The following is a 21,943-nucleotide window of genomic DNA, read 5'->3' on the forward strand; positions in this document are numbered from 1 at the left end:
CTGTTAAAGTTTTGGGGTCCATTTTTTTTGTAAACGTTGCTTTGCATTTCAGAGTGTATAGCTACGTTATTTTAACCGGCTTACTGGAGAGATCTTATAGGAACATAAGTCCAGTCTGCTGCAGCAACAGACATTCAAATGTGATACTGTGTGTGTGTGTGTGTGTGTGTGTGTGTTTGTGTGTGTGTTAGCCTAAACGCCGAGGGTCGCGTCCCCTTCACTATAGAAAACGCAACCAACTTCATTTCTGTGCCAAGACAGCAGAGACATATATCCACAACAAGCTGGAGCAATGGCAGGGATAACACATTCGAATTTCTCTAGTTTGGGCTGATTTTCAAACACATCTGGTTTCTGTGAATAAATTAGTCCCACTCCCCCCCCCCCCCCCCCCCCCCCCCCCCCCCCCCCCCCCCCCCCCCCCCCCCCCCCCCCCTTAACGTGTAGAAAAAGGCTCCTGGAAGAAAGCAAAACAGTGTCAGAACTTACACCTCTGGAAATTAAAGATACACAAGAAACAGGATAGAAATGAAAAGATCCTGTTGACAGAGAGCTGCCCTTCTGTATAATGCAGAGACTTGTGTGGCTTGGACTGGAATTTAATGGAACCAGAGAGAAACGACGCACATGACGTAAACAGGCAATCCACAGCAGTGCTGTCATGCCACCAGTTAGGCTTAATAGATCTGCTGCTAGCAGCTAGCCAAGGCCATTTGTCATACTTAACTTTTGCAGTGTATTTCTTACTCTTATAGTCCTACTTTAGCGAGCCTTAAGGTCTGCATGCCAAGATAAAATGCTTTAAGCACACAGTTTCAAAACAACTGTATAGACACTCATACCTTTGTACATAAATCCCCTGAGAACTTAAATATTTCAAATTGTATTTCCTTGTCACATTAATGTTAACGACTGAATATGTAACAATCAAAATAAAAGTTTGAGAGAGAGAAATCCTGATTGATAGGTGCACGGGAATATGTGACATCACATTTGTCCAACTAAGCCCCGCCTACTTCAAACCACTGGTATAAGCCCTGACAAAAACATAAACACAGAAATTTCTCATGTGAAAGAACCAGAACTTTTCACTTGACAAAAAACTATTTTTTTAGGGCCTTTAAGTGACTCTGGCAGCACATCTTGTCTTAAAAAAATGCCAAAACTTTACGTACCACCAAAAGGAAACCATTCTGTAAACATTTTGTTTGATAGCAAGATGAATACTTGTAATAAATACTTATGTGGTTAGATGACACAGGAATTTGTCAGAAGGGAAATTAATGTAAATACTTTTGCAGTTTCTATAAGTGATAAAAACTGATGTTGATCATGTTGAACATTTTTGTTAATAGACCTGTCTGTGTTGTATTGCTACTGACCATTCCAAATCCAAATGATATCATATTATTAAAGTATGTTATTAGCTGTGGTATTAAAAAGTAAGGAGAAAACGTTCTAGATCTGAAAGGACCAAAGTTAAATTTGCATTTACTATGCTATTTAGCATTGTGCAGCTAACAAGATAATTAGCCTTCAAGACTGCAAACTGATGTTAGTGCTCTGCCATCTACATAAATGGAGAGCTAATGGTGTTTTGGTGAATTAATGCTGACATGGAGGGTCTGAAATGTAAATTTCTCCCTTAAAGCAGAACACGGCATGCGATTTACTGGAGACATATCAGACAAAAAAAATGCAATTTATTACAAGTTGAAATTTAATATACAGTAAACTGATTAGATTAGATTAGATTAGATTAGATTAGATTCAACTTTATTTACATTACACAGGTACAGGTACAAGGCAACAAAATGCAGTTTAGGTCTAACCAGAAGTGCAATAGCAGTAAGTGCAGGATATGCAATGGTTTCATAAGTGCAGGGTATGGATATGTACTGAATAAATATAGAAATGAATACTATTATAAACAGAATTTTTACAGGTATGTACAATGAACATAATATACTGATGGTTGTTAGTATAAGAGAGTTTTCAGGTGAACATGTACTATAAATATATAATGGGACATGATAGGAGGGTACACTGTGTCTTGTATCACTGAAACACTATTTCTTAATGGTATATTTTGACTAAGAGTACAGTTGGAGTATCCTTGGATGTCAGTTTCATATGACAATTATTCTTGTCTTAAAAGTGTAAAAAGAAGGGATGCCTAAATATAAAATATCTGTTAAATATATATTTTTTGAAGATTGCTCAAATGAAAATTTACTTTTTAAGTAATATGGTGCAGTGAAGTTTCTGTGCCAATGCAAAGTATGTTATTTTAGTATTGTGTTCCCATGGACCAATTGCTCAAAACTGCTGATTGTTACCATGGCAACTGCAAATTTTGATGGTGGATCTTGTATATCATTGTTTTTTTATTGCTGTTGCTAGGAAATGACTCAGAGTGCTCTCTGCACAAGCTCTTAGTAATGCGACGCAGTAACACTGTGAGTGTGTGTTGGGGGGGGGGGGGGGTTCACTGGGAGGGTGACAACATCATATCATTTCACACATCTTCCCCGTCTTTTCATGAAAAGCTTTCTATCTTCTACACCCAAGTGTCACTTCCAAAACCTTTCCAAATGAGCAAAATGTAAATCATGCAGAAAAATAAAGCGAGGGGACAGACACACAGCCCACCACCATGTCAGTGTTTCAATAGTCTAAATATACAATGTTCCACTTCCGGGATTGCTCTGGTGCTGCCGTAAATTCTGCATGATGTCTCTCATTTAGACCGGATATCCTTTGCCTTAGGCTTCCTTGGTGTTGGCGTTCTAAACTCCTGTGGATTCATGAGGACTGTGGGTAACTGCTCCGCAGATCTCTGCACGGGAAATCCAGACAGCTAGCTAGACTGTCTGTCCAATTGGAGTTTTCTGTTGCACGACTTAAACAACCTTTGAATGCACACGTTCCACCTAAACAAGTTCCTTCCTGAGGCTGTTTTGCAGAGGCGCCCTTGCTCCGTCTCTTAGCAACATCTAAGACGACTGCGATTGGTTTAGAGAAATGTCAGTAAACCAGAACCTGTTTTTCTCCCATCCCGGAAGGCTGTGTGGACTCTCCTCCACAGCGCAGAGGAGGAAGTCTGGCAAATCGAGACTTAGTAACGTAAAGATTTTGTGTGATTCAAAGTCTTGCAGATACTTTAGAAAACATACAGAGGAAATTCTAACTTTAAAAGTGGGCTCTCATTCTATGATTTCATTTCATACATTTTCATTCACCACTAGTGTTATGTAAAATCATACAATGAGAGTCTCCTCTTCATTAAAACAGTATGAGAGGTACTAGGGCTCAGATTTTGAATGTTTGATACATTCTTCATAGTTTACTCACAGCTGGAATTCAGGTTTTTAAATGTTGCAACAGTGGGAACGTGGATGGAGCCAAACACACTTTGATAAGGTCACAAAGCCAACTAAGAATGAGTCGGCCGTTCATATTAGTCTTCTGAAAAGATGTTTAAAATGTATTGCCTCTTGCTGCCCTATCCTTATGGAATAGTCAATAAAAGTAAAATACTAAACAGGGTGTTGCGATTGAGGGAAGGGAGGACCCAAACGCAGACATGAGTGAGGCAGGCAGGAGAGGTTAAACAAGGATTTATTCATACCAAGAGTCCAAAGAAAACACAGGGAGCCAAAATGCAAAAGCCAAATCCAAAATGCAAAAATCCCCCCAAAAAAACACAAGGGAAAAGGCAAGAAAAAAACAGGAGACAGAACTGGAAAACCAGATCACGGGGAGGACGAAGACCACACGATCTGGAACAAACAAAGTCACAAAACAATCCAACAAGAGACGAGGGGAACACAGAGGTTAAATACAAGAGGAACAGGCGATACATCAGGTGAATCACATCAGGACGGGGACGACAATCACAGAGGTGGGAGAACAGAAGACAGGTAGTAAAACTAGACAGGACAAGACAAAACAGGAAACCAGACTATCAAAATAAAACAGGAAACAGAAAATACAGACACTCACAGTGGAACACGAGACAGAAACTTCAACACAAGACCAGGGAGGGAGGAAACAAAAACAAAGCAATAAGCACAAATCGTAACACAGGGTGGACGTGGAGGAAAATACCACTAGAACACAAAAGGAATTTATGATAAGGATAATAAAGAAACTAGCTAATGAATACCAAGCGAGGTGAAAGGAAAAGCACAAAGGAAGCACAAAGCGCTGGGTGCTAGGGGATAAACTAAAAAGGGGGAAACAGGTGATGATGATGAAGTTTCAACAGCCAGTTTCTTTCTTACTGGTTAAGTCACTTAAGAGAAATAGGAGAAAGTATTCATACAAGACAACCACTGAAACCGGCTGAAATCTGTTGAATATGGAACAAAACAGAAGGCTCCAATAAAACCTATTTCACACTTATCAGTGTCTCAAAGTTTCATTTCTGGAGTTGTTCTTGCTTTATTTGGTCGGTAGCAACCAGCACAATACTGGACTGTATAAACATATGGATCAGAATGGACATGTCAAAGTGGGGGGTCTGGGTGTCCTCCCCCAGGGACATTTTGAGCGTCACAGACTTTAGTTCCTGCATTCCAACTTTTTTGCATCATTTTATGGTAGAAATGCCTTTATTTAGCCTATGTAAAGGAAAACACAGAAGACAATTAAAAAAAAAAAAAAAAACTATAATGGAAAGTATGTTGTTTCGTGTTATTGCACAATTTTAACTGGGCATATGGAAATCCTGGAGCTTTCTTAGTGGGTATAATGCGTATACCTGAGTATCACCTAGACTACACCACTGAATGTACAGTATATTAACAATTAAAGATCTTGTTTCAGATTATTTTAGTGAAGCAGTACAGATTCAGCAAAAGCATAAACTTTTTAACACTACAATAGAAATATGGATTCACAATGTTGACCTACTTTTAAGATTTTAAGTTTGTTTTCAGAATAATTGACAAATCAAGACTATCTGTAGCTATTCATTATCTATTTTGTTTTTATACATTTACATATTTACTCATATCTTTGAGTTTGATGCTACTGTGTAGTATATTGTTCAGCAATTAAATATTATTTACAAAAAGGAGAATTAAAACAATTAAAGAAACTTTGACCTGATAGTATATAATAAATGACTGCAGAATACCACAATAATAATATCTCTTACAGATATAGGATAATAATATACTCTGCCATGCATATATTACCTGCTGAGTTACAATAGAATGCACACTATGCAATGTTTTGCAAAGGCTACACTAGATACTAGATACATACTAACTAGCATTCTGTCAATTACCTGACAACTATGTTACTATACTGTTTAAATCATAATGGGAGCCTCGATACTAAACCAGCTGATTTGGGGAATTACTAGAATTGTTGGGTCCTAGTAAATTATTGAGTGTGGTCTAGACCTACTCTATCTGTAAAGCGTCTTAAAATCACTCTTGTTATTAATTGATACTATAACTAAAACTGAAAACTGAATTGATAAACGAGTGTCAAGAAGAATCCATTCGGGCTTCGGGCTATCCCCTCATTCAAAGGTATTTCTGCCACCAGAGGAGGAGAGAGATTTGCCACTGTGACGAGCAGCTGCCTGTTAACACACAGAAAACAAAATACGTTTTATTTTAAGAAAACTGACCACATATATATTTAGTTTAAATGTTAGAGTAAAAATGTGGACCCACATACCGCTGTCTGTCCTTTTGAGAAGTTGGCATGTGCATAAAGGAGCACTGCAATGTCATTGTGTCCTGCCTCCAGAGCAATAGACAGGGCTGTGCTTTCATCCTGTAAACACACAAACTCAAATATATTACGAGAGGTTTTGTTGTTTATTGAACATTTGTAGACAGTAAAAGCCTACTGTACAGTACAACTTGTACTCTTTTGTTTATCTGACAAATCCAATGGGAATAAATTGTTCACTCTGATTTCATAATATGTGAGACAAAGTTGGAAGGATTCAACATCACAGCTTGAAGCCTTCACATTAACAGAAGCTACACAGAGTGGCATTAATGACTCACATACACTATCAGTCAGGGTGGCATCACAGTTTGGCTGTGCCAGCAGTAATCTAACAATGTCGGCGTGGCCATGCTCGCTTGAACACATCAGCGCTGTGGAGCCCTCGTCGTCCTGGAGATTGATCTGGGCCCCCTGTGCCAGGAGTGCCCTCACCATGTCCATCCTGCCATGGCTCACAGCCAGCATCAGAGCTGTCTGACCGGCCTGGTATCAAACACAGGCCATAGGGTTAATGATGCTGAGTCCATGCATCTCATAACATTAATATGTTAATGGCATCAGATCATATGGAATCAGATAAATCACATTTTCTCCATTCTCCACTAATGGAAGATAATGCACACACTAAAAAATACACCAATGTTTTATTTTATGGTTCCTCCTGGAAATAATAAATGTAATTTGGTACTAATTACGGGGGAAATAAAGACAGTGTTGTCTCTACATAACATGTGACATTCAAAACATCAGATATGAACTGCAAATATAATATAACCCAAAAAAAACGTCACCTGAGAACAGACTGACCTGGCTTGCCTTCGCATTCACGTCTCCTTTTGTGAAGAGCTGCTCCACAACTCTCATGTCCTCTGGACTTTCCACAGCTGCGAGTGCAGCCAGCATGATGGCCGTGTAACCGGCTTTGTTCTGCTGATCGACGTTACACACCTCTGTAGTGATCGGGATCAATGAGTAGAAAAGACAAAAGAGAGGAAAGCAGAAATATGTAAGGAAGACAGAGGTTTATATCCATTTATTTTTAAGCGGGTATTGGCAAACTCTTCTCCACCTATACAGACTGTTAAAATAAAAAAGTTAAAATACCTGCACAAAATTCTAAAATCATTAAAATAAATCTATGTAAAAATGTCCAATAAAACGGCCTGCACCAAAGGTTATTATTATTATTACTTGTTTGCTGATATGCGTCAGTTCCACCTGGCCTTGGACCAGACCAAGTTAGGTCAAATCTCTTCTTAAAAAGCAGCAGCAAAGATTGTCCATCTATCTATTTTAATATAATTTCAATACAAATAGGAAAAAATACTTCATCTCCTCCATTAGGACCCTTAGTCAATGTTTGCCAGTTTGTTCAGTTGAAATTGATTAAAGCCTCTGAATGGCGTGGCCAACATCTGATCCCTTTTAGACTGGAGAAAAGGTTGGAACAGGTCATTCTGATTTTAAAAGGGGATTTCTTAAGAACATCTTCATTTCTATTTTTTTCATCAGCAATTACAACAATGGCACCGCAGTAGGAGCACAGATCGTCTGGGGGTCAATACAATATTTTAACTATGTTCCCAAGCTAGATGAATTGCACGCACAATTTCAGTGTTGCATAATTATTGTTTTATCATAATCCATTTTGACAGTTAATAAAACATATTTTGGCTGGTTATGCAGCAGTCAACAACATGTATTTTATTTATCCTGCTGTTGTAAAAAGCGTTATTATTATGCTTCGGGGTTAAAAATGAATGCTTTTGGGTTAGGCAGCTGCATTAAGATATGCAAATGAGGCTTATTTTGTAGATACAAAAAGGACCTTGTGATCCAGAAATGATCTTACTCATCACTCAATGTAGCCTATTTGCCCCCTAGGGGGTATTGTGGAGCATAGAAATGTCTGAACCAGAGCACTAAGCCAGGATGCTATTAGAATACATAATAACCTCTAGTTTGCCTCTGAATATTACTATACCTGCATCAAGCAACTTCTTGACAATGCCAAAGTTGGCGTTAGACACACTGTAGTGCAGAGCTGTGTTTCCATTGCTGTCAGCCATGTTGGCTATATATTGCAATACTGAAGGTGAGATGACCCGAAATGTAGCCAAGTAATTCCCTATAGTGTCAGCAGAAGCTGACTTGTGGCTGGACACAGACGACCACTCTCGCTGGATTGTTTGTAGACAGTCATGCTGTAAGGGACAAAAGAATGTAAAAAAAAAAACATCAGTGTGTTTGTAGGGATCAATAAAGTTAAAAACAATGGCAAGTTGCCATAATTCACAGCAAGCAGAGCAATTTCACCTTTGAATAGAAAGGAGAGTCTTGTTATTACAAGAATTTGACTGAGAGAGCACAAACCCAGATCATAACAAAGCAACAACTCGCTATCAAAATGATTTTCAATATAATTCTTTTGAACTCCACTCCTTTTTATTTCCATGCCAAATTATTGTGAAAGTGAGTAGCCTCTTTCACTCACAAATGTAACTGTTTTCAAGTTCAAGAAAAAAAAAAGAAAAATCTAATGACAGAAAATTATACTGCCGGCAAATTCCTGCGCCTTTTATTTTCAATGCCAAAGCCATTTCTTTTTAAATTTGAACACACCCTGCCTCAGCATCTCTCCACACCCATCCAGCGACATCCCATTAAATGTGCACATATACACACACACGCACATATGCACACACAGTCAACTTCGAGGCCTCTCATATAGAATATAGTGAGAAAAACATACCAATTTGCTGCTGGATAAAGCTGTATCATCACTTAGGTGTAACTTCAAGGCTTGACAAGCGGAAAACATTGTTTCACTCATCTTACACCTGAAAGGAATAAAATGCTACAAGTTACACAGTGTGAGCTCAGACCTGAGCGGAACTCTCAAGAGTTGGACTGACATAGTAAAATACTGAGATTAAAGGATATGACATGCATATTTAATGCAGTACTCTAATTCAACTGGAGATGTGTTGTGTTTAAAACCTTCTGGACTACATTACCTCTGTGTTTGTGATTTTGCAGACCCTTTGGACACCTTGTTGGAGCCACCTTTGCCTTTTCTTCCTTGCGTTCCATCTTGAGAAGCTTCCCTTGATTTTTTGTTTCCTCTCCTTTCCACTTCCTCAAGGTTAGCTTTCTCACTATCAAAGTGCTTGGAGGATGACATGGGGTCCAATCTAAGGACAAAACACAGGAGTTAATACATACAATATGTTAAGATGCTACGTCATAAAGTCTTAATATTAGTTTAAAGAGATGATTACCCTGTGGTCACCCTCATTAACCTCATGCTCTTCCTGTTGCTGCTACAGCCTTGGTCACTCTCTTGTTTCTTCATTACAGACCGCAGCACACCGGCATTCGTGGACCTATCTGGAAACAACAATGCAGCACTTTTTATTTTTTTTATTTTACCAGAAAATAGAATTGCATTCAGATTACAATCTCTTTCACAAGTGAGCCCTGACCAAGAAGGCAGCACATAGGGATGGACAGGAATAAAAACTAAGAAATGAAAACAGAAAATCACATGATAAAAACAAGCTCAGACATGTTGATATATTTTTAGATAGGACTTGAATTCAGTAAGTGAAATAAGAATTTGCAGTTTTAGCTGATTTTGCAACTCATTCCATGAAGTAAGAGCACTGTTACTAAAAGCAGTGTTGCCAAACTCTGTTTCAGTTTGTAGAACATCATACTGTATGCCTCACTTCCAGCAACATACAACATGCAAATGACAAATTACATTTAATATTAAAAACAACACATACAAAGAAACATATATAAATCCACTAGGATGAACTGTGCAGGACTGTGTGAGGATTGTTCATGATTCTTTAAATATTCTCACAAATCTCATTGCCTCATTTCAAAAATAAAATAAATAAAATAAAAAGAAAGCTTTCTCTGGCGCAAGCTCCTCCTACGGAGCCATTCAATTTTAGACCCTCAGCCACAAACTGGTGTGTGGTACGAGACGCCCTCCAAAACCAGATATCATTCCAAACATTACAAGTGTATCCCTCAGAAAATCCACTTGTTAAGCCAAAGGCAGCCACTTCCTCTAAACATAACGCAAGTTTAAAGTGGGCCCTGGGAGAGATCTGGAAGCAAATTATTTTTAAACTAGACTACTTTCACTGAATTTCTCATGAAGATGAACTTTATAACACACATACACACACACACACGTTTACCTTGCAAAGCTGAGGATGCCTGATGTTCCAACATCTGTATCATTCTTCTCACATCTGAATCACTGCCACCCTGTTGGCAGATTCCTGGGTTTGAGTTTTCACACTTATCAGAGTCAACTGAGAGTTGAGAGGGGGACTGAGACTCTCTGCTGACTGAAACAAAGGAAGATGATATAAGTATATTGTGTGAATAGTACCAGCATGACATTACATATATTACATGATAGTAATAAGTCAACATTAAAGCTAAAAGAATCTAATTGTCAATCTTCATTGTCAAGAATCTAAAAGAGTTTGTGACCAGTAGACACACTATAAACATTTTTTGGATCAGTGGGTCCCCATTATGATTTAAACCACATGGATGATGCTACACATTCCAATAATGCAAACGTTTAGCAAAATATGTGGTGTGCTGTACTACGTGGGTTTCACGGTGTTCTACTTGCCTGGTGGTGGTAAGATGCCAAAAATGAATGAAAATGTGAAGAGGATACACATATTGCTTTGTGGTGAGATCCACTGACTATAATGTTTACAAGAACACTCCGCACTCCGATAAAGGATTTTTAGGGCCATTACCGACACGAGTATTTGGTTATTTAAAAATCTGATATGCCGATATATATTTAAAAAAGAAAATCCAGACACGCATTACAAAACAAACAGATTTCCCTAACATTAGTTATTTGTAGTTATTTCGGAGTCCTTACTAAGATAATATAATAATTTTTTTTTAGTCACAACAGAAAATTAAAATATATTAAATGTCTGATAATTAAAATGTATAAAAATACAAAAACTCAAGATATGAAACTTAAAGTCACTAAACTAAAAATCGCCCATTATAAATTTTAATCGCCCATTATAAATGCAGATACCGAAATATCAGGAAATGCATAATATCAGCCTGCTGATAATATCGGCCTGCTGATAATATCGGCCTGCTCTATATTGGTCTGGCTCTAAAATCTACAATGTTACCTGGTGGCTGGTTATCTAAAGCATGGACTTCTGGTCCTCCTTGTGCTGCAGCTTTGTTATTACAGGACAGCTTAGAGCTGGAACTTCCTTGTCTACTATGCTGCTGGACGAACCCATCCCTCTGATGAGCGTGGTCCACTGTGAGCAGGTCCCCGTGCTCCCTGAGAAGCCAGTGCATCTTCTCTATATAATGGTTCAGCTCGGGGTCCCACTGGGCCTGTGAAGATTGCTGAATTATCTGGCCAGGAGTACTAGATGAAAATGACAAATCCCGTACCCTCCCCTCCCCTACACCGATGCTCCTTGTCTTGATGGGGTCAGGCAGATGGGATGGTCCACATGCCATATTACGGGATTTCAGTCCAACCAGAAAATTGTCATTAATATTTGTTAATCCAACACCAGCGTCTCGAGTTATCTTGGTGACTGTCCCTGGTGTTTGTTTTAAGGTGCTTCCTGGTAGATTTATAGTTCCTACACCAACCGTGCAGGTCTTCAGTGGGCATTTGATGTCTTTGACCACGTTACCTACAGACACTGTCCTGGTAACAGTCTGAGTGGTGTTGGTGTGTTTGTCTTGGGTACTTAGGACAGTATTAGTGCTGGAGTCTGAGTTGAAGGCATGTCTGGTGTTGGTAAAGCGAGACACTGAGTTGGACACAGTATTGGTACGCTGGGAAGTTGTCTGGGGTGTGGCCATGATTCCCAGATCCACACCTCTGCCTTGATCCGTGGCAATACCTTGAGAAACCACTTCCTTTGCTTCGCAGACGATTACATCAACAGAACAGTCCCCACAACCCACTGAATTGTACTTCATCTTTCTTTTCTTAGACCCCAGATTCTCCACTGGTACCTCTGTGTTGGTTTCTGCATCACATAACTTTATCTCCCTTCCAACTCCTTGTGTGTTCGTAAGAACATGGATACCAACACCCTTTTCCATGGTCTCTACTTGCTCTCTGACCTCCCAGTGGCTCATGGGTACATCTGGTCCTGCACAAACATTCTTCAGCTCAGGCCTCCAACATGACACTCCCACAGTCTTCATCTCTAATGCCTCCCCTGTGCTGGCATCTCGGAGCTCTGTGTGATTACCCACTGCCTGGCTTGTGGTGTGAGGCCTTGCCTCGATGCCTGTGCTCACAGTGGATGGTCTAGCAAAGGAGGCTTTATCAGCTCGGCTTCTAGCTCCTGCAGCCTGAAGCTCTAGTTTCAGACGACTCATCTCTGACTTGAGAGCAGATTCTTTTAACTCTGCTTCTAAGTGACAAATTCTTTCCTTTAAGGCACCAATTATTAGTTGTTGTGCATCAATCTCTGCTTCCTGTTCTGTGTAAATTCCCAGACTAACTTCAGACACTTCTGATGCAATGGACCTCATATTTACCGGATCAGTGTTCACATATTTGTTTTCTTTAGTGGGTGTAGACAAGGTAATATTGTTATCAGTTCCCACAGTGACTGACTTGATGGCCTTGTCATGCAGAAGGCTTTGGGCTTTTTCATGCCATGCTTGCAAATGTCCACCCCTTGTGGTTGTTTCCCATGCATTCATCTCTTCAGTCAGTTCCCTGAGCTCCCTGAAGTTGGTGCAGTCACTTCTGACTATACATTCAGGTCCTTCCTCGTTAATCACCTTATTCTCAATGTCAGACTTTTCTTTGCCATATGCTCTCTGCCAGATCACACCATTTATGTCCTCATTGGCACTATGGTTGTTGAGTTGAGAGACCAGTTGCCTCTTTTCCTCCTGAAGGACTGAGATTCTTACTTGAAGGATAGGGATGATTGTCACCTGCTCCTCCAGCTCCTTGAGTCTCTGCAGAGCTACCACCATCTGATCACGGACATGCAGCAGGTGCATGGGGCCGAGACCTGTAACTGGGGTGGTTCTCCCAGAGCTCTGTGGGCTCAGCCTAAGGCATCCTGTGCTGCCTCTACTGCCCAGTGATGAGCTAAGGTGGACATGTTTATCACCTTCTGTGCCAGTAGGCTTGTTTCCATTGTTGTTCTGATTATATGCGCCCAGGCCAGTGAAGGGGGAATGCGACCCATGAGAACTTACCCCTCCAAAGCTGGCCAGCCGACGCCGGGGAGCGGGCTGAGGTGGAGGCTGGCTCCTCACCTCCTGTTCCAAATGTTTGAGGGTCTCCATTAAGGTACTTTCCATTACAGGGCTTTGTCTTTGTAATGCAAGAGATCTTGCAGCAGGCTGAGGCTTTGGTTCATTAAGTATCTGAGAGGTTGTTGGTCCTTCATTCCTGTCGGGTTTGTTATCCAATAAGGACCGATGTGGTGGAGGAAGAGGAGGTCGACCTCTTGTGGTAGAAGACATGCCCAGTAGTCTTGTATTGTCACTGCTAGATGATGACAAAGATTCTGCAGAATGCCACTGGCTGGATGAAATGTCACTTTGCGTTTTTTCCACATTATTGACAGCCACTCTGGGCCTCCTTTTAAGGCTTAACCGCTTAATGGTTGCACCGTTTTGGAAGTTGTCCACACTCTTATGGTAGTCCACGTCCAACTGATAACTATAGTCAATCCCCAGGTGGTTAGGAACACACTCTTCAGTGCTTTGACCTGTTAGACCAACAGTTGAAAAGCCAAAGTTGATTAGTCTTGCAGAGCAAAAAAAACTAGTCCAAACAATATGTCCCTATTGCATGTGCTAAAAACAAGTAAAGAAAATGTCCTGCATTGTGAGTTTAAGTTTAAAACTAAATATATTATTAGACATTAAATTTACAACAGCAAACAATTAGTTTTAAAGAAAATTGTTTGAAGTCTTCCTGACAAAATAATACCACAGGCAAAATCCACAATATGCTATGGAAAATACAGTATCTAAGCTTTTATACAGCTCTATACTATATACTTTCTACCCTGAATTTCTTTTTTCTTTTCTTACCTCAGTATTATACGCTCATCAGCGACCCTTTCTATTTGAGTCTACAGCCTTACTTATGTCAGACCAAAATGCTTTTGAGTATAAACTCTCTGAGCCTGTCCCACAAGAAGAGGAGGGACAGTGGAGGATTTACCAATTGTGTAGACACTCTGTTTTCAGCAGTTACTTCTCTCTAAATTGTATGTGTCTCTACATAGACTGAACACCCTCTATAATTACTATGCAACTCTCCCTCTAAAATGCCTGACCATAGTCTTGGCAGGTTTTCTCAACCACAGACATCCTCCAAGTATTTTAGCCAGGGAACACTAAAAAAAAAAGGAACACAAATCTTTTCTATTCTTCAAATGTTTTTATACAAAGAAATTGTAGTTCATAAAACAGGTATAACTATTTACATGTAAATGTTTTCCTTTCTAGTTGAAAGTAGTGTGTGTTTAAATTGAAAGATATTTCAGTAGTTGCAATTTTTAAATTCCATTATAACCCTGTGTAAACAAAAGACTGGACATATTTTGTTAATCATAAATAACACACACGTTACAAAATCCACATCAAGCAAAAACTAGCATTTAAGCTATTTGGAAAGTAATAGTTATAGTTACCTGAAACATTTCTCAAAACGTAACTTCCTTGAGCCATACTTATTGACAAAGTATCAATAATGTAGTGGTCCCTTTATATCCAACCATGCATCACTTCTTGATAATTAGCTCTTAATGTCTCTCTCTCGCTCTCTCTCTCTCTCGCTCTCTCTCTTTCTCTCTCTGCCCAGGTCGAGCAGTCAATAACAGCTAACCTTACAATGCTTACATAAAGGAAATGCAATCCCCGGCCACAACATACTATATTCTGCAAAAAGCACAGCGAGCAAAAGGCTAAGCCTCAGTGCAAAACAGTGACTCACAGCATTGCAACCCCATATCACTTTCCAATCAGTAAGCACCTTCTGCTTGCCGCACACAGAGGTTTTAAGGTGAGCAAAAAATAAATATAGGCTTCAGTTCTGTCAGTGTCTTGTACATTTTCTCCCTTCATAGAGAGTTGCTAGTTAAGTGAAAAGTCAAGTAATGTTTAATGTATAAAATAGGGATTACGTAAGATAGGTGAGAAATGAGGATGTTCCATCAGCAAATGCATCAGGACTTAAAAGAGAAAAGAACATTTCTCATATGCAAAACTGCGAAATATAAGAAAATATATGGTAATGTATGTAATTAAGAATTGCAGAATTATATAAACACACTGCTGTCAACATCAATATGGTTTTATTTCCAGCTGTTAAACCCAGATGTTACTCTCAGTCTACTTCTTTGTACTAAATTAAACGTTGATCACTAACATATGTTAACATTTATCATATATGCATACATGTGTCAGTAGATATTTGATGTGTAAAAAACAATCACATGTCAAAATCAGGCCGCCCTTCACACTGACATTTTCATCTGAAGCCTGAGTGAATACATGACATCAAGCCTCAGGCAATAAATCCTTCTCTTTAGAGTGTGCCACAGTGACCGAAACTACTATTTCTGCTGCTCTCAAATGAATGTTATAGAGTGAACTGGGACAACTCATTGTAGGGAAGCATAGTCAAGTTAGCAGTTAAGGAGCCAGAAAGAAATGTTGGGAAAACAGAATCAGGAATGCATAAAGCATGAATGGGTTAGAGAGATAAGAAAAAACACAAAAAAGTAAAATGTTTGAAATGCATGTATGCTTTATGCCTTTTTAATTCATCCACACATTCTTATTCAACCACTCTTTCACTAACTTCCATGTCTTGGTATGTCTCTCGCAGGCACTGAATGCTATTTGTTTTTATCTTACAGTTAGGTTATTTCCAACTAAAATTGTTTGTTATAGTGAGCATCACTACAACTGTATCTAATTTGGGACATTTGATGTGAATGCTTTTTATTTTATTTTATTTTTTTAAGTTAGACTTATCTGTTTGTGTGAGGTTTTAAACACTGCCATTGGTATGCAGTCAGACCACAACAGCTGTCTGCACATCAGTTCATTTGTTTCAGACCTTCCTCTAATAATCCAATCTTTGCTTTGTGTTCTTGAGAGTTTACAAGATAACTAAACCTATAAACATTAATAAAATGAAAGAAGGAAAAATAAAATTACTCTTTAGTTGAACTGGGGCTACGGTTTGCTGGTTGAACGACTTGTTTCCTGAGAACAGTGTGAAACAGTGTGGGAGCATGCAACGTGCTTTGAGTGGTGTTTTCTCTCGTTTGTGGGTGTGTCTCTTGTTTATTGGCTGTGTCCCAGGTGATACCCAATCAGCAGAGACGTGTCTGTAAACATGTGTTTTAAACGCAGTGGCCTTGCTCACACAACAGGGTATTCAACGCAACCCCCGTTAAAGTAAAAAACAAAACAAAAAATCATGTTGCTACGTTTTGTGGGGGGTGAATGTGGCCCGGGTCAAGTCGACAGTTCCAAGGGGTCACAGGTCAGAATGGTTTGGTCTAACACGGGTGTTTCCCGGTTGTATGGAATAGTCCAAATGTTTTTCCCCCTTTTCTCTATTTTGCAGGTGGTTTTGGGAAGTCTTCATTAACATTTAGCTCGAGAGATACAATTCACCAAGGAATTCATCAACTTTTGAAACACAGAACCTGCTGAAACAGGTATGTATTGCTGACAAAATGAGATTGGCTACTCTAACGTTAAAGATGACATACTTGCAAAATGTCTCCTGAAAATTGAAGAGAAAACAATGAGTCCTGACCACCCAGAACAGTTAGCAAGGCAGGGTGCTGCTTAAGCCCGAAGCCTGGTGGTCACGGTGAAAGAAGAAAACGTAATATGTTAAATGACGCTGGTGCAAAAGTTACTTGACTTTTTCATTGTGAGCCGTAAATGTTTAATAAATTTCTGTTAAAATTTAGCTCAAATTCAGTGCGCATTAACCCGTTAGCCTACGTTAGCTAACATTACCTAGCAATGTGATGGTATGCAACTTACCTGTGCAGGAGAAGGCAACAACAAGTTGGGGTGATGAAGAAGTTAAAAATAATGTCACAAAGTATGGGTAAGGTCAAAAGCATTTTAGACATTACTGCGAAAGCCAGATGATCTTTTCTCCTCTTTGCTCCTCTGTTTTTAACATTTCTCTGTGAAACGAAATAAGTTTTAACTCTGCAGCAGTAGGACAGCTACTGCGCATGTGTAGAGAGCTGTCCACATGAAGCACAGCAGGTGCTCCTGGGAGTCCTCAGTAAAATTTTAATGATGTATTTTCTTTCATTAAATCGATTTACGTTACACAGCATAAGGACTACATGATTACCTTTTGTCTCTATTGTTGCTCAGGCATTTTTCTTACAAATGCATTTACCTTTCTAACCGAGAAAGGCTTGTTAAAGGCCATGTTTTGACCAAAAATAGTGAAATCAACAATTAGGCCTATATTTTTAGAAAATATTTAATTTCGACAATGTTAGAATCATAGTGTATATTTAGTGTAAAAGCTTCTCAAACCCCATTTATTTATTAGTCATTTTGTATTTACTAAGTTCACTTCCCTCTAGTGGCAGATTCTGACAGTTTTCTAAAGTCAAATGAAACGACATGGTGTTCTTTGTTTAGTCTGTTGATTTAAACTATACCATTCCACTGTTTTACATTCTAACAGCAAATGGCTATAAAGAAGTTGGCCACTCTGCACATTGTGCAGGATGATAATGTGCCTTACCAGAGCAGTTGTGATGGTGCTGAAAGTTTAAAAGAAGAAGAAAGGGACTGCTTTTATTTGCAGAGAACTACAAAATTGAATTTGATTCAAGGCACAGGAGAGTTACCAGCAGGAAATGGAATGGCCTACTCCTTAGAGTTGAATCTTGGCCCAGACCATTTATATTCAACAGCTTGTAAGCTGCACAGCGACATCATGTGGACACAGTGGGGAAATACACTTTGCAAAGTACCTTTTGGGGAATAATTTATGGTGTTTTTTTGTCTTTTTTAGGTAACTATTTTGGATATGTATGAGTGTTTTTTTGTGTTAAAATCAGATTAACATGTGCACTTTTTGAAGCTCTTACATGCCGTTCTTGTTATTAATACCTAATACTACCTCATATGGTAGCTATTATCATGCTGGGTTCAAAGTTGAACTTTCTGTTGTGAAACAGGTCTCTTGCACCTTTCATCTAAGCTTCTTTTGTAAGTCCGTTAAATCTATGGCCCATGTAACCTTCTTTTACGTTCCCATGTTTGTGTCACAGACACAATACACTAATTAAATGCATGCAGAGACACACTGACACAGAGACAGCATTTACCTCAGCCACCACTGATTGTTGCTGTCTATTACTTGGCTTGCAAATACTGTTTTATCTGGACGTTCCATTAATAGTGCTATATAAAATCAGATAGGGTAGACAAGGACAATGAGTCCCTTGAGTTGAACTTTACACTTCCTCAGAATCACGCAGGGAAGGAATGTTTAAGCAGTTTTAGTTGTGTATCCAGAGAAGTGCTGAGTTAATCATATCAAGTACAACCTGTGTACCTATTCTTTCTTCAAAACAACGGTTAACTTGCAATGGCCACTGGTAAAACTAAACAAATTCCATGTGGTCTATTCTAAAAGCATTGGACAGCTAGTGCTGTATAAACGCTGTTTCGGTAAAAAAGACTTTTAGAATTATTGTGCACTTCTCCACCATGAGCAAAATGAAACAAGATCCAATTGTGTTGCGACTGAGTGATGATTCATAGTGTCAAATACGACTTAATGAAGTAATTTGGTTCAGTCAAAGTATGGCTAAACACTTACATTTAGCAGAACTGGACAATGCAGACTGATAATCTCTAATCAAAGTGAACCGGGATTGTTACTTTAAAACTAATCTCTATCTTTGAACTTTGCTCTTTTAAACCTGCAGTCACACAACTGATCAAATCAACCCCTAACTGTGACAAAGGACACTTTTGATTGGTTGGAAGAGTTGCACACCCCCGTCCCTTCCCCTATCCCAGTTCTAGAGTCTGCTTTTTAACAATTGGGCCCACGCTCACCTATTTCACTTGAGGCATTCGGTCCCAGTCCTACACCTGGCTGTAAAATGTCTGACAAAGGAGCCTTCGATACCAACGTGCTGACCCTCACCCGGTTTGTTCTGGAGGAGGGCAGGAAAGCCCAAGGGACAGGTGAGCTGACGAACTTGCTGAACTCCATCTGCACAGCTGTCAAAGCCATTTCAACTGCTGTCAGGAAGGCTGGGATTGCTAACCTGTGAGTAGTATTTCTTCAAAATATAGAATAAGAGAAGGGGGAACTACAGTTAATCCTAATTAGACAGTTATGAATGAATTAAGGTAACTATTATTTGCTTTTATTTTAACATTACGTTTAGGTTAGCAAGTTTCATTCCAGTGCATTAGTTTATGTCTTAAATGTGTGTAGGTTGATTGACATCTGGGTTTAGTGTTAGTTTTAGTTACATGCAGTGGTAAGTAAGAATCAGTAAGCCGTTTTAACTTCGACCCCGGCCAAAGGTTAGCTGCACATGTTGTGGACATTCCCCCAGGGCAGAGGTCAAACAGATAACAGGCTTTTCAGACAGAGAAAAAACTGTGAGAAAACAAACGGAGTCAGATTTCACAATTTTACAAGAAAACCTTTTGTCTTTTATCGATTGCATCAGAATGGATAGCTTTTTTCTAGGTTTGGATCACGTCAGTCTTCTCCTCTTTACTCTCATTGAAGATATGGCATTGCCGGAAGCACCAACGTGACAGGGGACCAGGTGAAGAAACTGGACATCCTGTCCAATGACCTGGTCATCAACATGATCAAGTCCTCCTTCACCTCCTGTGTGCTGGTGTCAGAGGAAGATGAGAGGGCCATCATTGTGGAACCTGACAAGCGGGTATTTACGTCTGTACAGTATGCATGTCTGCAAATATGTGCATTTTTTTTTTTAGGTTATAGATTTAAGCATTTAGTTTTTCTGAAATTGTTGTGACACTAATAACATTATTGGTTTTTAACTGGCAGGGAAAATACATAGTGTGCTTTGATCCACTGGATGGTTCGTCAAACATCGACTGTCTTGTCTCAATTGGAACAATTTTCGCCATCTACAAAAAGGTTAGCTACCATCATGCTGCATGCTGATTTAAAGAAACAAAAAAAAACAAAAAAATTATCAGGCAACTGTTTTGTATGGCATTCATGTATAATTTATATGGATTTTATCCTGAATTTAGTTTCAGGTTTTGTCTGAAAACCCTCTTGAGAGTTTAGCAGATCATCATGTGTAAAGTCTGTTTTGAGTATTTCTACTATGCTACATCTCACTGGGAAATATTGTACTTTTTGTTCCACTATATTTTTCAGACAGTAATAGTTACCAATTACCTTGCCAATCAATATTTTACATTCAAATCAGATATGTATTCTATAAAATGCATCAGACCAAATGTTTTGCTATAGATTAAACTACCAAACAATATACAACAAATGACCTTCACCTCTACCAGCTATAACATTAAATGCTGTTAAGACATGAATGCAATAGTAATTATAATCAAATATTGTAATTTATAATAATATATCACTGACTAGGTATCTGTTTGTAAAATGCCTCTCGCTGTTGTTCCATAGACTACAGCAGGGGAGCCATGTGAGCAGGATGCTCTGCAGCCTGGGAGAAACCTCGTGGCAGCTGGCTATGCTCTGTATGGCAGTGCCACCATGATGGTCCTGTCCACTGGTCAGGGAGTCAACTGCTTCATGCTTGACCCTGTAAGATCAAGGTGTCCCTGTCATAGGCAGATAGTGTTATGTGATTAGATCAATAGTTTTATATGATTTGTTTTTGTTTTTTGAAATATGCAAAACAAAATGAGCAAAAATGAATCATGTGTCTTTTCAGAAACGTTTTGCCGTATTTCCTTGAATTTCTCTTTCAGTCAATTGGGGAGTTCATCTTGGTGGATCGAGATGTGAAGATTAAGAAAAAGGGAAAAATCTACAGTTTGAATGAGGGATATGCGCAGCATTTTTATCCAGATGTGTCAGAGTACCTACAAAAAAAGAAATACCCTGAGGTAATGGTACGGTGCACGGTCGCTGTTGCTTTTTATGCTTTGTATCTATTATGCCATTGGCAAGGCCTAATGTAGTATTGGCTGCACAAAAGTTTGGTTTCTGAATATATAAGTGACATGCTGTCTAAAAATCTTCATTAAATGTGTGTGTTTCTAGGATGGTTCTGCTCCATATGGCAGTCGATATGTTGGTTCAATGGTTGCTGATGTTCATCGTACTTTGGTGTACGGAGGGATCTTTTTATATCCTGCTAATGTCAAGAGTCCAAAGGGCAAGGTGAGCAGTGGCGCTTATACAAATGGACAAAAAAGTGTTTTATTATGGGATTGCTTTTAGATCATCAACATGCATGTCAAGTTGCAGTAAAGATACACACGTAAGTTGTTTGTCTTGTATCCTCTCATTCATGTTTCTGCTTCTTGCGGTGCAGCTGAGGCTTTTGTATGAATGCAACCCCATGGCCTACATCATGGAGCAGGCAGGAGGCATGGCCACCACAGGATCCATGAATGTTCTTGACATCCAGCCCACCAACATCCACGAACGAGTTCCCATTGTCCTCGGATCCCCTGACGACGTGATGGAGTATCTTTCCATCTGTAAGAAGCATAAGAAATGAGGTATTCATCTTTGTTATGTATCAACCATAAACAAGACTGTATATAATAGGCATTACTGAGCAAACTGTTTGGGATAATAAATCATTTTCTGGGTTTTTTTTATTTTTTATTTTTTTCTCTCCAGTCTCGTTGCAGGACTAACAGCACAATTGAGAGGCTCAATCGGGACATTTATTGTTAAGTGCTTTCTACTCATTTCCTTACCTGCACTGATAAAGGAACCGGGAACCACACTGGGCCTATTAGATCTGCCTCACAGTATGATGGCTCCATCTTGCTGCTTTATGTGTTATTTGTAGAGACTGACCCCATCTTTTCTTTTTTCTTTTATTTAAATAAAGGCAAATGAACCAATGCACATGTTGTTCAT

At 39.2% G+C, this 21,943-nt stretch overlaps 2 protein-coding genes across 2 annotated transcripts; one reads left to right on the plus strand and one right to left on the minus strand.

Moving 5' to 3' along the window:
• Window positions 1–4,340: 4,340 nt before the first annotated feature.
• LOC117959611 (KN motif and ankyrin repeat domain-containing protein 1-like) lies at window positions 4,341–14,553 on the minus strand. The gene is made up of 11 exons (XM_034896857.1): window positions 14,478–14,553; window positions 10,959–13,544; window positions 9,975–10,127; window positions 9,039–9,147; window positions 8,775–8,951; window positions 8,510–8,597; window positions 7,742–7,961; window positions 6,565–6,707; window positions 6,040–6,240; window positions 5,698–5,796; window positions 4,341–5,599 (listed from the first exon to the last, which is right to left on the minus strand). Exons 1-11 carry the CDS (start codon window positions 14,512–14,514, stop codon window positions 5,537–5,539), a joined length of 3,876 nt encoding a protein of 1,291 aa, XP_034752748.1. The 5' UTR covers window positions 14,515–14,553; the 3' UTR covers window positions 4,341–5,536.
• Window positions 14,554–16,291: 1,738 nt separating this feature from the next.
• On the plus strand, window positions 16,292–21,943 carry fbp1b (fructose-1,6-bisphosphatase 1b). The gene is made up of 9 exons (XM_034896847.1): window positions 16,292–16,520; window positions 18,783–19,132; window positions 19,607–19,769; window positions 19,898–19,990; window positions 20,507–20,647; window positions 20,815–20,952; window positions 21,110–21,229; window positions 21,384–21,573; window positions 21,698–21,943. The coding sequence occupies exons 2-8, from the start codon at window positions 18,963–18,965 to the stop codon at window positions 21,570–21,572; spliced, it is 1,014 nt and encodes a 337-aa protein (XP_034752738.1). The 5' UTR covers window positions 16,292–16,520; window positions 18,783–18,962; the 3' UTR covers window position 21,573; window positions 21,698–21,943.

Source organism: Etheostoma cragini, chromosome 16, assembly GCF_013103735.1.
Source record: "Etheostoma cragini isolate CJK2018 chromosome 16, CSU_Ecrag_1.0, whole genome shotgun sequence".
NCBI lineage: Eukaryota > Metazoa > Chordata > Actinopteri > Perciformes > Percidae > Etheostoma > Etheostoma cragini.

Coding starts and splice junctions, on each gene's coding strand:
- LOC117959611 (XM_034896857.1), bottom strand. CDS start 14,514: ATGGCTCAAGGAAGTTACGTTTTGAGAAATGTTTCAG. Junction 8,952..9,038: donor TTAATGAGGGTGACCACAGG/GTAATCATCTCT, acceptor TTTTGTCCTTAG/ATTGGACCCCATGTCATCCT. Junction 8,598..8,774: donor GCAAAATCACAAACACAGAG/GTAATGTAGTCC, acceptor TATTCCTTTCAG/GTGTAAGATGAGTGAAACAA.
- fbp1b (XM_034896847.1), top strand. CDS start 18,963: ATGTCTGACAAAGGAGCCTTCGATACCAACGTGCTGACCCTCACCCGG. Junction 19,991..20,506: donor TTTTCGCCATCTACAAAAAG/GTTAGCTACCAT, acceptor GTTGTTCCATAG/ACTACAGCAGGGGAGCCATG. Junction 20,953..21,109: donor AAAAAAAGAAATACCCTGAG/GTAATGGTACGG, acceptor GTGTGTTTCTAG/GATGGTTCTGCTCCATATGG.